Source organism: Amblyomma mixtum, chromosome 5 (genome assembly GCF_055824585.1).
Source record: "Amblyomma mixtum isolate Tamu chromosome 5, ASM5582458v1, whole genome shotgun sequence".
Classification (NCBI taxonomy): domain Eukaryota; kingdom Metazoa; phylum Arthropoda; class Arachnida; order Ixodida; family Ixodidae; genus Amblyomma; species Amblyomma mixtum.
In genome coordinates this window covers 55,721,750-55,741,092 of record NC_143016.1, presented here as the reverse complement: position 1 = coordinate 55,741,092, position 19,343 = coordinate 55,721,750, and the positions used below count along the sequence as shown (strand labels likewise).

The following is a 19,343-nucleotide window of genomic DNA, read 5'->3' as shown; positions in this document are numbered from 1 at the left end:
GTCTTTGACCCTGTACATGTTTGTCAGAAAGCACTTTGTGTTCGTGCCTGCAAGTGCTTATTTTGCTTGCATTCTTTACTGGCGCGTTCATGCATAAATTGTGTGGCGAGAAACCACGTTATATGCTTAAAGCTCTATATATGCTCTGCCCAAACCACACTCTGGTAGTACCTGTGCTTGCTTTGCCCTCATTAAGCCAGCATTCCCTAAACAATTGGATGGCATGTTTCTGGAATTATAAAATGACACAGTTTTCAGCATGATATCACTGCTCAAGACATGAATGTTGAACAGAATATTGGCTAATAACACTATAGTTATGCTATGTGTAAGAATTCATAGTTTTTGGTATTCATGACCAGCATTATTAAGAAAGCATAGTATATCTGGTTACCATAGCACCTGTTTGGTTTCTAAGAAATTAATGTCAGTTCTTGTTAATGTCATAATCTAAAAGCATGCTGCTGTCAGATGTACGATAAACATTGTGGAACATAAATATATTGCTGTGCAGGATTCTAATATGAGAGATTATTGTGGATTTTGCAAATCATTTAAAAATTTTAAGTATGCAACATCCAATAATCCACGTTTTCCTTGAGCAATGGACACGAAAATGTGGATATGCGCAGAGGTTAATCATGCCAAATATACTGATGAAAATCGCTGCAAACTGCGAAAGTTTCTTGGCAGACTGCTTTGTTGGTTAGAATTCAGAAACCCTATGCATATCAAATGCAAAATAGCACTGGCCAACTGCATTCAGGTAAATTTACAGAGCATACGTGCTTTTGAATAAAAGCGTGTTGCTAGCAAAGCTCCACTCTACTGTTGCTAGGGCGCCCTGCACCGGCTTTTACACGCTCTGCCAGAGATTATAACGGTTTCTTCCTGGCCAACTGACAGATATGACCGACTACGGAGTATACAAGTTGCTCCCAAAAACGAAGTCGTTACAGCGCGGCGGAATACATGTGCTCTTCACGTGCGGAATTTTCAGCGCATGGCAAAATCGCAATATCTATAAAGCCGCGACAGCCGCATTTCGATTGCGGCGAAGCGAAAAAGAAAACACCTGCGTGCTGTGTTATGTCAGTGTACTACGTTAGTTCAGGTGTATGGCGACCCTCTCGTGTAATCCGGCAGTCTTTCTACTTCCAGGCGTTCATCCTGCGTAAAAGGGTTCCAGTTTACCTGTACCTCTATACCTTCCGCGTAACCACGCCGGATGTTACCATGCGAGCATATATGCACATTCATCTCGCAGCGTCCTTCACAGCGGCATGAAATATCGTCCGCAGCGAGAAAGAAGCGCTAGCGACAAAGTCTCCGCGCCCCTCCGCACACCTCGCTGCCGCGTCTCGCGTTGCTTGTCAACAGAGAGGGCGCGAGCACGATCGTCATTTGTTCGCTCGCACGCGATCGCAGCTGCAACGAGAGAACCCGCGCTGTCGTCAGAGGCAGCGGCGGCGAGTCGTGCGCGAGCGCCAGGGCGCCAGCCGGTCTACCTCGGCAGCCGTCCGCCGCCGCGAATAGCGTAAACAACTATCGCAGCGCGCGACGCCAGCTATGAGCAAGCGTAACCTTGAGCTGTGTATTCCGCATTGTGTCAACAAGGCGCGTCGACCGACGAGTTGAGGTTGGCTCTCTCTCGACGCAGTTTTCTCGTTTTCGCCTCATCGAGGCGATCCTACGAGAGAGAGAGAGGCGCAAGGTACCCATGTACTACGCGACATACGATGCCCGACGTGCAGCGTGACCGCTTTCCCGAAGTATATGTGATTTCGAAGATCTAGCAGATCTAGGACCATGGACGAACGGCCCAAGAACGTGTTCGCACGGAGGCCCTCGGTGAGTATGAAAGGTCATTTTGTAAAGGCGGTGAACGGTCGTCGGATATCTCTCTCCCTCTCTCTTTCAATGCCGAGAAAAACAGATGGCTCGCCTGCTCGTGGAAAAGCTGCCCGGGACCCAAAATGCTCGCTGTCACCTGACTAACCGCATAGGAATCTCACTTTATCGCACGATGAGGGATGAGCGCTGAATCACTGAATTAGCTGAACGTTATTTGCATTTCCTCTTCCAATTTCGGCAGTTTGGCCGGGTTGGCAATCACGTTTAGCAGACGACAAAAACTTTTTTTTTTCCTTTTTTGTTGTTTACTACGTTTAGGAAAATCTTGTTTTTGTTGTATTTTATAACTGAGTTACTAGTGTTTTTTCTTTAAATGCAAGAAATTAAAAGTGGAAAAGTGGTATTTTTATGTAATTATAGATGGCGCAAGACGCGTCGTAGCAGACGGAAGCGAAGATTGGGCAAGTCTATAGTGAACTAGAATACTCTTCTAGTTCACTATAGGCAAGTCCTTCTGCGCGTTTTGCACTTGAGCAGGCTGAGTTACCACAGGGATTTTCTAACCGGTTATCGGTTATTTTCACTGGTGCTTCATAATTAATTATATGGACGTGCACGGCTTAAAGTTGTGGAATATAATGCTTCAGACGCCGTGATGCGCGCGCGCGATCATGGCTATGTCTACGGGCCGTGCTGTAACCGTGGTCATGGTCATGATTTCATTTCCATTCGTGCGTTACAATATAAACATGCGCATCGCACGATGCAGCTTAGTTTACATGAAATTACTTCTGAAGTTGCGGTCCCAATTCGATGTTGAACCGGCATGCATGTTTTTGCACGCATGACGCCCGCCACTCAAGGCCCGCCGGCCTGGCCCGTATGTTCGACCGTAGAGTCAGTGTGGTACTCATTAGACTCTAGATGACTGGTACTGCATGCAAAATAGTGAGTACTTTATATATACGCGCTGTTGCTTTTCTGATGCATAACAGTTGAACCTGTTTTCTAATTCTAGTCTAACAGGTGGCGCCCTCAACTGCGCTTTTCTTACTCATTCGACAGTCTACAGCGAGGGTGGGCCGACGAATCGCCTCGCTCCTCCTTGCTCCTCTTTGCCTCCGGATCAGCTGTTGTCAGGCGCCGCTCGCTTGTTTACGGCTCGGTGCAAAAGTGCTTTTGCCCGATGCATGTGCCGTGGACAGGGAGCCCGTCGCAAAAGTTAGCCGCGTAGTATCTATGGAAAGTCGAAATTAGTGTGCCAATACCGTTTGCGCTGGCCGTACTAGCGAAATACCCCCCTCATCGGCGTCAAATTGGGGCGGCCCGCCTCTGGCCCCGACCACCCGACAAGCTGTGCCATTGTCATCCCCACCCCCTCCCCTCAGATTACCGCCTTCGGACAGCGGCCGCCGCCGTCATAAACGGTAATCCCTTCACGAGTTTGCAGCGCAAACTTTGGAGATGGAAGATGGAGGCTCGCCGTGCACTGTGGGCTATGACAGCTCCGACATATGCCTGACACGGCGACAACTGAAAATAGAAGAAACGGCGAGAACGCTGTCTGTGCGTTTACTTTCCTGAGTATATGTGTTTTTGTAAGCAGTGTGCCAGGTCCGGGATGGATGCAGACGGTCGTCCCTTGTTTTGTTTGTAGTCGTTCAGGGATTTATTGTGAGGCCAATGCCTTGCCGATATGAAGCTGTGCAGTCAAGCACCCAACCGGTGCCTTCGGCTGATCGCTTTCACCGTAGTGTTCGTCACCGTCACTGAAACGGGAGTGGCAGTAACACATTTTTGTCCTTTTTCACGTGTTCGCTGTTCGTCATCATTTGTATGGTACTCTGTATGCAGTGCTTCCACGTAGTACGCTGTTGTAGCGGAGATGAGACCCCTGCTGCCGAGAAGTAGGGCGCCCTCCTTTTGAGCCAAAATGTTGATATCTTGTAAACGCATTCTGGAAACTCTAAATGCTGATCATTTTCGGTTTCTGCTGAATGGACCGCGCTACGGAACACGCTGTGTATATCGAAATGTGCTGACCTCAACATTTGTCTCGCTGTGGGAGTGTTACTACCTAGGGCTAATTCGAATCGATTCGATGTAATGTCTGGGCGGTGCTGAATTCAAAGAGCGTTAAAGTCGTTCTGTTTAAGCCCAAAGTTCCGGACCAAGTTATGAAATTAAAATATTCTAGCTCCGTGTCGTGACTCGAGTGTTGCCGATCGGAATTTTCTCGAAGACAACGAGCAGATGACAACGATCTTGTCAGTAATCACTGCATTTTGTGTTTTGTCTGCGTATCTCTTCTATTGAGTGGATGTTAACTGCTTCTCTGATGCACCCAAGTTGTGCATGAGCCTTTCTTTAAAAGCTTAAAAGGAAATGCATATCTACAGGAATCTGACAAATCAAATTTTTCTTGCTGGTAAAGGATTTTTATTTGCCCTGGATTAGTTTCATTTCCCATATGCAAAGTAATTGCTACGGGGGACAGATGGCAAACAAATGGGCTGTTTACAGCGTGTGATTTGTGGGGATTTTGAAGGTGTTGCATGAAGGGTTTTCAGATTTTTGGGCAGCATTTTTAAAAGGCTTTTTCTGAAGCGCAAAACTGCGCCATGCTGCAGTTACGTGCCTGACTGAAAATGCAGTAACATGAAGGCAAAAGCTTTGAAACAATAAACGTGTGATTACGCTAAGCTACAGACATCAGCAGACTTCTTCCTGATATTCTCTATTTAACCCTTTCCTGTCGTCTGTTGGGCATCTCTTGACAGTGGAAAATTGTGCGTCCAGTCACTTTTCAGGCATGTCCCAACACAATGCTTTAAATAAATGTTTATAACCAAACCATGACATGGCACTCACTTCCTTTGTGCAAGTTTGGTAAACCCTAAAGAAAGCTGACTGATGCAGTAGTTAGTGGGAAAACTACACCTGACCGGAAAGGGTTAAAGGCAAGACAAGTTATATATTGCACGCTTTGTGGGATTGCTGGTGCTCAGGATTAGCTTTCTCACTAATAAAAAAAACTACCTTATATAATGAGGTGCTGTATTGTGCACATGTTAGTTTATGCTTTTAGTCAGTAAGCACCACTTAGGGCCTGGTGTGCATTGTTTTGAGAGACTGCGAACCATAATGTTCCTTTGAAACATCTCTATACACTGACTCCTTTGTTACTGTATATAACAGCTGTGGCAAACAATGGCAGTTGCATGCAATCTAATTGGCTGTGTGAGCAAGCGCTTTTAGATTCTGCACTTCTTTAAATGAAAGGCAGTTATTTTAATTGTTTGAAAGCAATGAGTAAAACTTCTTAATTTATTCTGTTGCTCATTGAAGCTGCAGAGAACGTTGCATCCTCTAGGTTGTTAATGAAAGCATGTTAAGGTATTAATCAGCTTGAACTTAATAGTCAGTTCCTTTTTTTTTATGTATTGTGAGACATTGGGAAGTAGATTGTCCACAAAAAAAGGAGCCTGAATTGAGTAAGTGCAATTAGTAGTATTCTATCGTCTGCTTGGTAGGTGGAGGCCTCCAAGAAGTACCACGCATGGAAAATCGTCAGTGTGAACTTTAGCTGATGTGAGCATTTCTGGCGTCTTTACAGACCAAAGGCATGAGGAAGCATCTTGTTGTTTTCGACTTCGACCACACAATCATTGATGCCAACAGTGATGTGTACATCCAGAAGCTAGCACCTAATGGCGAGCTGCCCCCAGAAATCAAGGAGCGTGACAGTCCAAATGGGTAAATATTGTTTTTGTAGATGTGACTGTTGGTTATCTTGTAGAGTAGATGGCATACATTATAACTGCACTCTCTCTAAACTACACGGCAAAAGCACAGTCTGAACCTGTGAAGTGAGAGCCTGCAGTGCTGCAGGCAGTTCAAGCTCCTAAAGTTGTCCAGCATTAACAGCATCGTGCACATCTGCTGGGAAAGTGTACTTTAGCACATTTAGCATTACATGTTTAGTATTGCATATTTAGCTTGCTGCATATTGTGATGTGGAACCATCAGCACGTTTGTCTATGTCATGAGTAGGGAGAAACGAAATATGCTGCTTTTGATGGACTTGATAGGGATGATGCGAGCGATAACATTCTGGGAGGGTAAAAAAAGTTGCTTTCTTGTTTGAAGGCATTGCCCGTGGATGGTTCACTTTCGTGAGGGAGGGACAGTGAGAATGTGAGGCAGCCCAGGAAGACACAACAGAATCACATAAGTTCCTAAAACTGTGTGAGGTTGGCCCTTTATACAGGGGAACAATTTGAGTCATAGTTGGCTTCAAACATATGTTGCAGTGGTTGCTGCTGGGCACATAGTTGGTAAGGGAGTCCTAGTGTAGCAGTAAAAAATAATGCATGTTGCTGTGCTTCAGAGCTGCAATGAAAAGAAAGTAGATGAAATTTGGGTAGCTTTTAGGCCATTCACTTCTGTGGATAAGCCGAAAGTGGCTGTTGCTAAAGCAACGTTGAGGACAATTCGATACAGTTTTAGTTCTTGGTAAAGATAGATTTTTTGGCTCTCTGTGGCTATATAAGTGTTTGTCTGACAGCAAAACATGCATTTATTGCTGAGAAAAAATTAAGGTTCAAGAGAAGTATGTGTTAAAGCACTCCTTTTGTGTAACTTGGTTAGTGTCCCTAGCTGTCATTACCATACTATGTTTCACACTTAGTATGTAGCACCACTAAATCTAAATCTGACGTGCCCATTCACTGCAACTCTGTCTGCACCCAAAATGTAGTTCTCTGCCTGACTGCCTTGAAAAATCAAGTGTCTGTCAGTCAGTCAATCTGCTGTGACATTGTGCAAATCTGCAGAGGAAAGAAAAGTAAAATGTCTCTGCTCGTGCCACTTGTTGTAACAGTGGAACCTCATTGCAATAAAGTCAAAAGGGGCCCCGTGATTCTTTGTTATAGTGGTATTCAACCTTGGTTGCAACTGTCGCATGCCAGTGGGCTTACCAGCCACTGTGAATAACAACAGAAACGCTGGTATTCTGTGTGCCACCGATGCATGTTGTGGGAGCCTTCAACACGCTTACGAAGCACCCACCATGTGGTCGAATATGTGTTCATCAACCGAATATGTCAGCCTTGCCAGTGCACGCCCACGTATTTTGCAGCCGGCATTGGCTTCAGAGCCTAAAAATTGAGTCATTGAGGAGTAACGTTGTAGAGGACAGGGAGAGACCTATTTAGAATATTTAACTTTGTTTACTAGGTGTTGAAGGCGATATGTGCCGCTGTCAAAGCGGGCGCACAGCACATAAGCGCACGGGCTGCAACACTTATCTGCATGTCGAAATTGTCGTGTGGAGAATGTGCATGTTAGACTGAAGGCTTTGATGATGGCCACCTTCTGGTTGATGGGAACTGTTATGCACTTTCATGTTCCGCCACTCTGCTGCCCTCTAACCAGCAGGGCCTCAATAAGGTCAAGCACTCCAAGCGCACTGCCAGATGATTTTAATGATGCAACAGTGTTGTGAAAGGAAGAACCGAACTGCTCATGGAATCAGAAACGCAGAGTGCTCTCGCAGTGGGCCACGTGTAGCAAGGAGGTTGGAGAATGCGGGAACTGCAATTTCCCATATCGAATCTGTATGGAAGTGTTCGATAATTACAAATTGTGGCATTCAGCACGAAATGGCCGGTAGGGTTCACTGAAGGTTCATTACATCCACTTGCTGGGAAATTTTACTTTTTCAAAAACATTATATTAAATACATTGGTGTCTACAGGAGCTTCCAAGGAGAATTGCCATTCCTTCGTTATATGCATTATTTCATTATAAACCATTTCCTTATTGCAAGATTTCGACTGTACTCCTAGAACCCTAGGTGGTCGAAATTTCCAGAGCCCTTCACTACGGCGTCTCTCATAGCCTGAGTTGCTTTGGGACGTTAAAGGGACACTGAGGAGAAATTGAAGTTGGCTTGTATCGATAAATTACCAGGTCCTGATTACAAAAACTCCACTCATACTGACAACAAAGCTCTTGTAACGTAGAAAAGAGCAAGAACCGAAATACAGGTATCGCCGCCACAGGCCAAACTCGCAAGTACAAGTGTGGTGATGTCATAGGACAAGACAGTGTTGCTAGAACCAATGGTTCTAGCAACAGTGGGACACGAGAAGCCACGAATCACTGAGGCTGACAAACGAAGGTTGCGCAGTTGAATACTGAAGTAAGTTTTGTTTTGAAACCAATAGTGGGCTTTTATCACACAAGGAAGACGGACAGAAGACAACCTGAATGTTGTAAGCGAAGCAAATCAATACTTAGCGGCGCCACAGGCGGCCAGATGAGTTTCGATATATCATGGCGCTTCGCGTCTATGCGCTCTGCATGCCCGCGTGGTTTCGTCTTTGACGCGCCTCGATTTACAAGCGCAGAACAGCAGAGGAACTCCAAGTACCGGTCCAAATGCTAGTTAACTTTTGAAGGAGCCTGTTAAGGTTGGTCAGATGATCGCCACGGTCGATGAAAAACTATGATGGCACGATTTTCGGTGATCGTACAAGGCAGTTTGCAGTGTAAAGAGCACCTTGAGTCTTCGTACGCTCGCCCAGCGAAATGTTCCCGGTTGTGCCAGTCAACTTCCAACTACTTGACGCTCTGTGTGGCTGAGGTTGCTGAAGTGCAGGCCGGAGTTATTAGACACTTATAGCATACCGTGCACCGTGTTCCCGTTATCGGTACCTGAGTTCCGGGAGGCCGCGCGCAGCCAATGCATGTACATACCTCCTTGACGTCGCCAGATGGCACCACGTACCTGGCAGCTACGCGCCTGCCTGCAGCATCGGGACCAATCAGCGCCTGCTCACCGGTGGTAGGCGGGTTCCTGGTACTCCGCTAACGGTAACAGGGTACACGGTATGCTAAAAGTGTCTATTTACGAGAACTTCGTTGACGACTTCGAGAACGGGATCCATCATAACGCTGGCAAGACGCCGGTGCAAACATAAACGAAGCGACGGTAGCGACAGTCTCAAAAGCCGATAGATGCCTTCAACGTGCAGCCGGCGGTAGCTTTCATTTCGGCTGCTGCTAGGCCGCACTGCTAGCCGCCAGAAATCACGGAGTCTGCGTTACGTCATGTGCACGTCATGTTTAACGTTACTTAGTCCTGTGTCGTCATAAGAGAATCCCAAGTTTGAATCAGAGCGGCGGGAAAAACTTTTTCAACTTCGAATCCAAATTTCTTAGAAATAAATGCATCTTTCGCTGCCGGCCAAGTGGCAACAAAGCCATGAAATGCTGAACTATCGGATTTTGCTATAAAAAAAAATATTAATAGAGCTCTCCTCACTGTCCCTTTAAACCCCAAAACCAAACCAAACCATCCTACAAACTACAGCACCACAGATGTCAAGGCATTAGTGCCTGGAACTCATACTTACAGCATTGATCGGTTATACAGAGTAGTTAACAGGATGGAGGTTTGGGAAGTAGTTTAAAGTAGTTGAACTTTTTACAACTAGTTTGTAGCATTTCATTTGTTCTTAGAATAGCAACTGAGCAGTTGATGCTATGAATCATGTCCTTTTATGCCTGCTCTGATGCAACCACTTTAAGTGTGTGTATTCTTTTATCAAGCTCTTTTATCGGCCCATTCTTCCATTTCTTCAAAGCATCTCTGCAGCCATTCCATCTGTGTGGCTTTTTCTTTGTTCTGAAAATGAAGTGTCATGCATGGCTTCTTCAGTACTTCATATTCACATACTCATCATGAGACAATGTGGTAGTAGTAGCGGTGGTTGTGCATATCTAGTTGTACTGATATTCATAGATGAGAGAATGCATTTATCGACAGAAAGGAGCCTTTCGTGTTAGGGACATTACTTATCCACATGAAGAATGGATGACGATAGAATGCAGTGTGGTAGCGTTGGCTGCAGATCAGCAGCATTCTATCTGCTACACTGGGTCCGGATATGCTGCCGAGATAAAGAAACGGCACCATCGGTTAAGACACTTCCAGGGCTTGTGTAATTTTTAATGGTATACCTCTGGCATTGTATTATATCAGCTCATATTCAGCTGTAAACCACAGCCATTCTTGTGCTGTGAAAGAGCTAATGCTTTTCAACGCGATAGCATTGAGGCCTTCAAACTGCAGCAAATCCAGCGGCGGCATCAGCATTGTGAGCAAAAGATGTCCGGAGAAGCAACCTAGGTAAGCCATCTAGGTTATGCGACCTTGTGGTGTCATCGGACTGTGAGCTAACTGGCCATCGTGGCAGGTGGCAGTTCATTTAATGACTGGTCGCAAGAGGTTGCTTGGGAGGAGCAACCTGGGTTGCACAAGCCCCACAAGTGGTAGCGCCTGCCATCGCAGGGCAGTGGCGCATCGTTTAACAACTGCACCATTGCACCAGGAATGGTATGAGCACTCCCGGGGATCTTTGAATGTAATGTCGAGAATGACCAAGTCCGTATATATGGGCATTCACACAATTTTTCTTTGTTTGCATGCTACTCATTGCAGGTGGACACCATTTATGCGTGCTGTGTTCCACTTCCTGTACGATAGTCAGGTGCAACCAGATGACATTTTGGACTGCCTACTAGAGATAAAGTTTGTGGATGGCATCATTGATCTACTTAAGCAACTCCACAAGGCTGGCGGCTTCGAGGTGGTCATTATATCCGACTCAAACTCCGTCTTCATCGAGCACATTATGCAGGTAAGCTAATTGACGTTTTCAGTTCTGTGATGGACAAAACTTGAAGATTTCTTGAAAGTATTTTGAGTGGTATCAGGACCTGTTGGTATGACTGAGCTCTCGTTCCACCTCCATTCATTTCCATGTGGTAATGTCTGGCATGGAGATCCCTTAGAGATTCTGACAAGCCCCACCTTTTTCAAAGTAAAGCAAGGTATCGTTTATTCCTCGTGTATTGTTGATAAGGTTCCCCTAGCTTTCTGCAGCCAAAAATTTTTAATCCCGCGAATTGAGAGCAAAGAACCCATGAAATTCCATGGAAGGCATCAAATAATGCTTCAGAATGCACCTCATGCTATATCCTTAACCAAGGCATGAATGCAGTGAGAATTCTTTTCCCCCGAACCTCTTTAGGGCAGCTAAAGCAACCATGACCACCAGGCTTAAGAACCACTAGGAGAAGCGAGCGTTTTAATGTCCTTGGTGCAAAGCACATGGTGTTCAAGTGCAATGGAGAAGGTGGCTATGGATATGGAAAAGAGACAGTGCAGTTATTTGAGAAAGCGGAGGCACTGAAAGAGTTGTGAGGAATGAGGAAAGCAAAGAAAGGAAACGGTTGCAGTACCGAGCAGCTCGACACACCTTAGTAGCTGCAACACAGTGGTGATGGCAGCTACTGCTGCGTGGGAGGCTGTGTGCAATAAAGTATCTCAGGCTTGGCTCTGCTCGATTGTTGCTCATGCATCTGAAAATGTTGCCTCTTAAAGAGCGTATTTTAGCGCACCATCCGCATTTTTGGGTGGGCCCGTGGCTATGGTTGGCATAAGCAGTTTGAGATTGCATTATAGTCGTCATTATATTTCTTTTTAAATTTTTTTGAATTCCAAGCTCCTTCTCGTGTTATATTTGTGCAAATAAGGTGAAATATTTATTTTTTCATAGTACTGTTGTTCCTATCAATGTCTGTCATAATAAATAGCATAAAAAAATAGAATGGGGCTGCCACTCTCCAGCACTGCACCAATTTCTGCCCCCAAAACAGGTTGGCCACCATGGTGAAATGGTTCTTGCTGTGCACAGAAGCTGACTTACAGGGTTTTGCAAGTGGTTCATGTATTAAAACAACATCCTCTCTAGTCTGATACAACTCAGGAACAAAGCCGCAAAGGCCCCCCCAAAGAAGACTTTTCAACCAATGATGTCGGCAGACTCTAATGCTGTGGTCAATCCCTTTGACCCTGCTAGCCTAGCATTCCAAGGGGTGGTAGATGAGCTACGGCTTAATCGGATTAACCCTGGTGCCATGAAAATTGGTGTGAGGAACTTCTTTGAGGGGCATCTTCTGCCACTTTGTTCTTAAGTTGTGCACTGCTGTAGAACAGCATGGTTAAGGGGGAACAGTCACAACATAACATTGTCTCTAAATAGCTAAGCAACAGTACAGTTTGGAAAGAAACAACTTTCATGAGAATAGCACACAAAAAAAAAAAAGCACGATGAGAGGACAGCAGCAAAATGAAACGTCAGATTTTCGTGCAGTAAGTACCAGTATACGGTGAACTAGCCTATTAGTGAAAAGATAGTTTTGCAGGAAAAGAGCGAATGTTTTCTGGTAGGGCGAGAGAGAAGTTAACAGCACGCTAGTTATTGGAGACCAGATTATTCTTAAATGCCCATACTCCTTTTTCATGTAAGTGAAAGCTCGTTAATTCGACCCCCGTTAATTCGGCAAATCGGATAATTCGACGCGCGCGCGAGGTCCCTACAATTATACATAGGAGTCTATGGGGCGAAACTCTCGTTAATTCGAACAAATTCTGCCGTGCGTCGGTTAATTCGACTTCACTCCGCAGCCCGCCAAGCGGGTGTGCCGAGAGCAAAAAGAAAAAAACACTGCCATGAGCGGCGCTACTGTACGGCTGATAGGCCATCCCTATGGTCATATCATCCATCCATCCGTCCATCCATCCGAGGAAGCGAGTTAGCGGCGGCCGAAGCGGCGGCCGAAGCGGCTGGCGTCTTTTTTTTTTTTTTTGTGCTTTGTTATGTCGCAGCAGTCGCTATCACGGTTATTTACGGCGCCTTTTTTGGTAAATGCGCGCTTTGTCAGCGTGTTTACTGCGCTACTTGTTGCTGTTTTGTTGCGACTGAGAGAAGGGTGAAAGGAAATCGCAAGGGATTGCCTACTGGCTCAGCCACCACCGCTGCCATGTGCAGATAGAGGAGAGTTAAAAGATCAGAGAAAAAGATAGAGAAAAGATAAGACACCCGTCCACAGTCCCCGTGCAGATAAGAGGAGAGTTAAAAGATCAGAGGAAAGATAAGACGCGCGTCCCAGCAACAACGCCGTCCCCGCGGACGCTGGTTGAAAAAACAGATAAGCGGGGAGCGGCGCTCCCTTCACCTCCTCCCCGCGCTGCTTTCCGGTGGGTAGCGCGCAGGGCCTGCGCGCCGCCTCGCCTTCGTGTCCTGTCAGCTGACCGAGGATGAAATAATTGAAGTGACAGGCGCTGACAACGACGACGATTTACGATTGTGAGCAGTTGCACCAAATGCCGAAGTGCACGGTGAAAGAAGCCGCAGAAGCCTTGTCCGTGCGGGAGGACTTCTGTGAACAAATCCCTGACGGCGCGTGTGCCGCGGAGCACCTGGCAGCTGTTAGAGCTATCGTAGTCGCTCAAATTCGCTCGAAAAAGCGGACGGTGATTACAGATTTCCTTGCCAACTAAAGGTATACGTCCTGTTGCGGCAAACATTGTTTTTTGTTGTTCATTCGATAATTCGACATTCGGATAATTCGACAATTTTTCGCGGTCCCGTCAGTGTCGAATTAACGAGCTTTTACCCCTACTGTGCCCTCTTGAATTATCACAAATTAGGGACTAATTAATTCTGCACTCATTTGAGAGTCTCTATATGCTTACTTGAGACGTTATTAACTACAAATGACAATTTTTTGTACTGGTGTCTTTTGTGCCTGAAAATGGCATGACTTTGGTGTTTTGTTTTGCTTTCAAAGGCACATTCAGTGCCCCAAGATGCCATGGGACCTTAGTAATGAAGCACTTGCGCACTTATTGGACAACCTTGAGAGACAACAGAAAGAGTGCTTTCCATGCCAATTTGTCCCCATCAGGCACTGTGCATTTGTGAACATGACATGAACACTATCGAATTTCTCTTATACAAGGCGCAATGTCCTTTGTCAGTTGTGGAGGCAGTAAAATGGGGTGACATATGAAAAATCGTGCTCAGAAAAAGCTCAAACCATGCATGCAAAATGAACGGAGAAAACCTTTTTCGGAATGGATGCCTCTGTCTATAACGGTAGGTTCGATGCACCTCCAGTAGGTGTGCTTTAAAGTATTTGTTTACATAATGACTTTGTATGGAAGGGCCTTGAAAGTAGTTTTGAGTCAGAGTGGATACATGAGGAGCCGTGAGTCTTTGGACGGTGCGAATAACCGGTGTTCGTCTATATGAACTGCGTCCATGTTCCACCAGTAGTACTGCAGTCGGTTGCTGTGGTTGGACTATTTGGGAGCTGTCAAGTGTCTTCAAAGCCTCAGATGTGATTCTTGTTTGACACCAAAGCAGAGAAATGTCTGGATGCTCAATGACGGCAGCGTCATGGGGCTCCACATAATCACAAGAAAGCCAAACTTTTCTTTAAGGCCTAAGAAAAAAAGAAAAACAAACTGTGAATGCCACCCTAAACCCCTGACTAAGGTCAGTTCATAGAGTACAGCTAGCAGCGTCTCTGACCTATCCTAGAATGTGTGACAAACCCTATCGCAAGAGCGGGCCTTCAAAGTGGAGTTCTCACTCTGTGCACACCATCCTACAGATCGGATCGCATAGAGGGTTGTCAGCTTTCTTTTTTTTAAACCTTCTCTTTTTTTCTTTCTAGGCTTTTAAGCTGCAAATGGTATTTGTCGCATAGCTATGCATGGTTTATGGTTTATAGGGTTTAACGTCCCAAGGCAATTAAAGCTATGAGGGACGCCATAGTGGAGGACTCCGGATAAATTATACCTCCTGGGGTTCTTTAACGTGCACTGACATAGCACAATGCAGGGGACACATTCTGCGGACAGCTTTCGGTGACGGATTCTCCTTCGCATTAGGCATATGATGCTTTTGCATTAAAAACTCACAGGTCAATCTTCAAGCTGTTCAGAAAACAGGATTCAGCTTGGCAAATGACCTTTTTGAAGTATGCCTCAAAACAGTGTGTCCATTAAAACTGGGGATTGTGGTTATGTGAAAACTGGTCTTGTGCTTGCACGGTGCAGCCGGGTAACTACCATGGTCAGCTTTTTTTTTATTATTGGTGTCATGTTTTTTTAAAGAAGGCGAGCATTGTACTATACAGTTATAGTCACTATATCAGTGCTCTTTCACTGGCAGAACATGGAATGTAATTGGAATTATGGCACATCTGGCATGTTCCACAAAGTTTTTCATGCCTGCCATTTCTTGTGTGTTAAGCTCCTGCACATCCCTATGAGTGAAGATAATTTATACAAGGTGTTTCACCTAAGACTTTTCACGCAATTTTTAAAAATAGGTTTTCTGAGTTAGAAGAGCACTTTTTTCAGCATAGCATTGCCAGTGGTGTAGTACATCAGAATACAGCCAAGACGTGCTAACTAGTAGGCTGGTTAACTAATCTTAAATAGTTAACTTCTTAACTAATACCATTAGGCTTCTTAATTATTGAGAGGCATGTAGCCCACCGTGAGTCATATCCATATTAATTTTTAGAATTTCGAAAAGGCAGTTACCCTTGGCGCTGTGATCCATCAAATTTTGGCTACATCGCGCCAAAATACACGCGCTTCCTGCATTCAACTTGGTGCACCAATGTCAGCTACTTTGTGGCATCTAGCAATTGTTATGGCTGCCTGGTTCAGTAACATGATAGCTAAGGCACTTTGGTGTTCATTTATGAAGAGATTTGATTGTAATCCATTTCGGACACATTTAACGGAGGCAGACTGGAGAAAAGCGCAATCATCATCAGCAGCAGCAGCTTGACTGCGCCCACTGCAGGGCAAAGACCTCTTACATGTCGCTCCAATTAACCCTGTCCTTTGCCAGCTGCAGCCACCGTATCCTCGCAAACTTCTTAATCTCATTCGCCTTCCTAAGTTTCTGCCGCCCCCTGCTACGCTTGCCTTCTCCTGGAATCCACCCTTAAGGACCAGCAGTTATCTTGTCTTCGCATTACATGCCCTGCTCAAGCCCATTTCTTCCTCTTCATTTTGACTAGGATGTCATTAATGCGTGTTTGTTCCCTCACCCACTCTACCCGCTTGCAGTCTCTTAACGCTACACCTATGATTTTTGTTTGCTTCTTTGCACAGTCATTGCTTCTCAAAGAAAAACGGTGTAAGCATGAATCTGGGACTGTCCGCAATAGCGGCGTTTAGAGTTTCAGTGAGTGCTTCTATATGGTGATCACAATTTACTACCTGGGACAAAAGTCCCCGGGGAGCATGGAAAGCAATCTGAGCTCATAGGCACCAATGTTTCTCAATGATCACCTCGTTTGATTGCCACACATTAGATCACACGAGACCAACTTTCGCCTTCTCAAGTGTAATCTCAGGCCTCCTGCTAATAACAGAGCTACCGGCTTCTGTTACCACTCTTGCATCCTGGAGATTTCTGTCCCTAACAAGACACACTCTGTCATTTGCAATAACAACAGTCAGCTCGTCTACTTAAGTGCACTTAACAGGTGTCGCCTTATCTTCTTTTGCTTCTAGGCCTCTGGGGTACGAGCACTAGTGCACGAAATCTTCACCAACTATGCGTTCTTTGATGCCAATGGCTGTCTTCAAATCAGCGAGTACCACATCCAGAACTGGTGCAAGTTAAGCTCCGTGAACCTCTGCAAGGGCTCAATCATGGAGGAGTACCTGGAGCGACGGCGAAAGCAGGGTGTCAACTTCGACACAGTCTCGTATGTTGGCGACGGCAACAATGACCTGTGCCCATCTCTGCGGCTACGGCCGTGTGACCTCGTCTTTCCTCGTGTTGACTACCCCCTGGCCAAGCATCTTGCCAAGGATCCTGAGCGGGTCAAGGCCAAAGTGCATCCTTGGCGGACAGGGTCGGACATTGCTAACGTCCTTCTCAAGAACTGTGTTGTCACCAATGCAGCTGAATAGGGCAGGACAACTGAAAAAAATAGTGTCTCGCCTTCCCCTTTTTGCCCTATGCAGCTACTTGTGCTTTGATACACGCACTTCTTTTTTTTTTCTGTTGACTATCTGTATTCAAAAATTTTATTCTGCCTTTGGATGTCATTGCATGACTGGAGTGTTTTAAAAACATGCACCCTCCCCCCCACCTAAATGGTGGAGGTTCCGATACAGATTGCTGTTTCTGGCAGTGTTTATGCATTTTGTGTGCATTGCAGGCTGCGAAAAGCTATATTGTAGCAATGGAAATGGATTAGTTTGCTGGGAAGAGGTGCATTTATTTCACACAAAGCTTACTAAAACAATTGGCAGGACCTGTAATATTGCTGTCAGCAAAAAATTTGACTTTAGGAAGGTTCATAGTGTCATGCAGCCATGAGATGTAGATTTTACTGCGATTGGTTACAAACACAGGTTCACTAGCCTGATTGTACTATCGGTTTAGCATTTTTGACTAGTACATCATATGGTTAATTGTTTTGGGCTGTCTAATTGCAGCCAACTGCAGTGAAGAAATTTTGCAACTGAAAATTTGCTTGGGGCAAAAGCTACATCAGAAGTATGCGAGAGTGTCCTGTTTTGAAAAAACCCCTCAACGAGTGCGTTTGTACTTGATGTTGGTTTGTCTTTTCGTATTGCTAAATCAACCACTGTTTCAGTTTTTTGCTGTGTTGTCTTTATGGTATTTAATATGAGTAGAATTCTCACCTTGGCTTCTTGAAGGTTTGTGTACACAATGCCTGGAAAGAGTAGCAGTGGTAACCATCTTCACAAACTTGCAAGGCTTCAAGGTACACTTATAAGCATAGCTATTATGTTTCCATTGTCAGGCGTATGACTGCAACCATTAGCATCTTTTGGAAAGTTGTGGAACTTGGATCTTTAACTGCAGCAAAGCATGGCACTTTGTTTGAAAAGGATGACACAAGAAGTGTGGGCAGAACCTGTCTTTTGAGCACGTGCAGGAGGGGGTATTGTAAAAATTAAGCTTCTCTTGGGGTGTAGGACTGCAATATGCTGGTCTCTGCGGCATTGAGCCATTCAGTCGCGGTGTTGGTGCAAGAAAGTGCAGCACTTGTTTTGAATTCAGTGGGCCTTCTGGAATGCTGCTCAAATCTTAAAAAAGTGAGAAGAAGTGAGGGCTTGGTGCAAGTCAGCGCATTTTATGCATAGAATGCTACTCAAGGGAGAGAGGCCAGAGAACTGTCAAGAGTTCCTGCTTTTGCTGCTTTTTTTGACAGCCTCTTCCTGCTTTGTACCTGTGGTATACATGTAAGTTTGTATGTGAGTGTGTGTGTGCATGCGTGTGCAAGGGTCCTGGGCGGTTAATGCCACTCCCCAGCAGTGGACAGGAGTGCCTGTCGAGCACTCGCTTGCCGGCACAATTTTATTTTCCTGATGTCTTTCAGATCTGGGACAATCCTTGTAACAGTTTAGAAAAAGTCCCACCCTCCTTGTTTTAGAATTCTGTGCTGTGCTAACAAACCGCTGTGTGCTTCATCATTTTGTTCTATTGCTTCAACTTGTCCAATTTGCAGGAAACATGATTGAAAGGGGAGGATGGCTTTTTAGTTGAGCTTGAACAAAATGAACTTTTACAAGTTTGTTCCTCCAAAGATCTACACTTTTTTTTTTCTAACCTATGCACATTTGTGAAAATGTGGCCCACTGGTCAGCATTTCTACAGTGTTGACAGCACAGAGAAGAGAATAAGGAGTGTCTTGAAGGGGTGCATGTTTGTGCACTAGGCTGCCAGTGGCACATGTCTGGTTTGATCGACAGCGGTTTGTTTTGGACGGCAGCATGAAGTGTGGCTGGTAGCAACCAGTGCATGACATCCTGTGTCATGTTCACCTGCTTCCAATAGACCTGTGCCACTGTAGAGCTAGCTAGGTGTAGTGCAATTGGGCGTGCTCAGCACAAGGAATTGGAAAGAAATGCCTGTAGGTCTAATGTGCATTGGTTAAACAAAAAATGTACGCCAAAGACGAGCTTGTCGATGATCTCTTTATCTAGTGTAGCTTGAACAATCTGCTCCCTTCTGCTGCTGTTTGTAGCCGGAGAGGAGATGATGTAATGCTAGGTCATGTGAGTTACCATAGTTGAGTTTGTGGTTGGCAAATCCAGCAGTTCGTCAAAGGAGCTTGTCACGGCAGGGTTGACATGTAGGATTGCATAGGCTTGTCTTTATAGCAGCTACCTTTTATACAAATTTTAGAAATCTGCGTAATTCGAGTTTATGGTGTTAACACATGTACGTGAATATATATTGGTTTACCTATGCATTCTGCCAGTTCACTGTCTGTTCAGAATGCAAGTGAGAAGAATAAAACATTCCTTTGCAGAGTGGGCTTTTGTCTGGCAAATTCACATGGTTGCTGTGAGCTTGGCAGCGTGTGAAACAGATGCGATAATGTTTGACATGCACATTATTTGATGAACTGTAATATAATGATGGTAATAAGTGAAATTTTAGTAAAGTTATTGACCTTATTTTGTATAAAAGTGTGCCTTTTGTTATTCTGCTAGACATAAACCCTGCATCGTATTAAGCAGTTTTATGCATGTGTGAATATCAACTTGTGTGCAC

At 45.1% G+C, this 19,343-nt stretch overlaps 1 protein-coding gene across 6 annotated transcripts; it reads left to right on the top strand.

The window, feature by feature from the left end:
- Positions 1-1,430: 1,430 nt before the first annotated feature.
- On the top strand, positions 1,431-19,097 carry LOC149342222 (pyridoxal phosphate phosphatase PHOSPHO2-like). 6 transcript variants are annotated; one of them, XM_089544526.1, is made up of 5 exons: positions 1,431-1,851; positions 3,243-3,420; positions 5,471-5,610; positions 10,364-10,562; positions 16,316-19,097. In XM_089544526.1, the coding sequence occupies exons 2-5, from the start codon at positions 3,319-3,321 to the stop codon at positions 16,718-16,720; spliced, it is 846 nt and encodes a 281-aa protein (XP_089400652.1). In that variant the 5' UTR covers positions 1,431-1,851; positions 3,243-3,318; the 3' UTR covers positions 16,721-19,097. The 6 variants fall into 6 exon arrangements, with proteins under 6 accessions (XP_089400652.1, XP_089400654.1, XP_089400656.1 ...); XM_089544528.1 differs by lacking the exon at positions 3,243-3,420 and adding an exon at positions 2,718-2,802; XM_089544530.1 differs by having other exon boundaries at positions 1,432-1,851; positions 3,243-3,281.
- The last annotated feature ends 246 nt before the right edge of the window (positions 19,098-19,343 follow it).

Excerpts from the sequence above, each read along its gene's own strand:
- LOC149342222 (XM_089544526.1), top strand. The coding sequence starts at position 3,319 with ATGGAAGATGGAGGCTCGCCGTGCACTGTGGGCTATGACAGCTCCGAC. Across the intron at positions 3,421-5,470 it reads AAACGGCGAGAACGCTGTCT|ACCAAAGGCATGAGGAAGCA; the intron begins GTGCGTTTACTT and ends GCGTCTTTACAG. Across the intron at positions 5,611-10,363 it reads GAGCGTGACAGTCCAAATGG|GTGGACACCATTTATGCGTG; the intron begins GTAAATATTGTT and ends TACTCATTGCAG.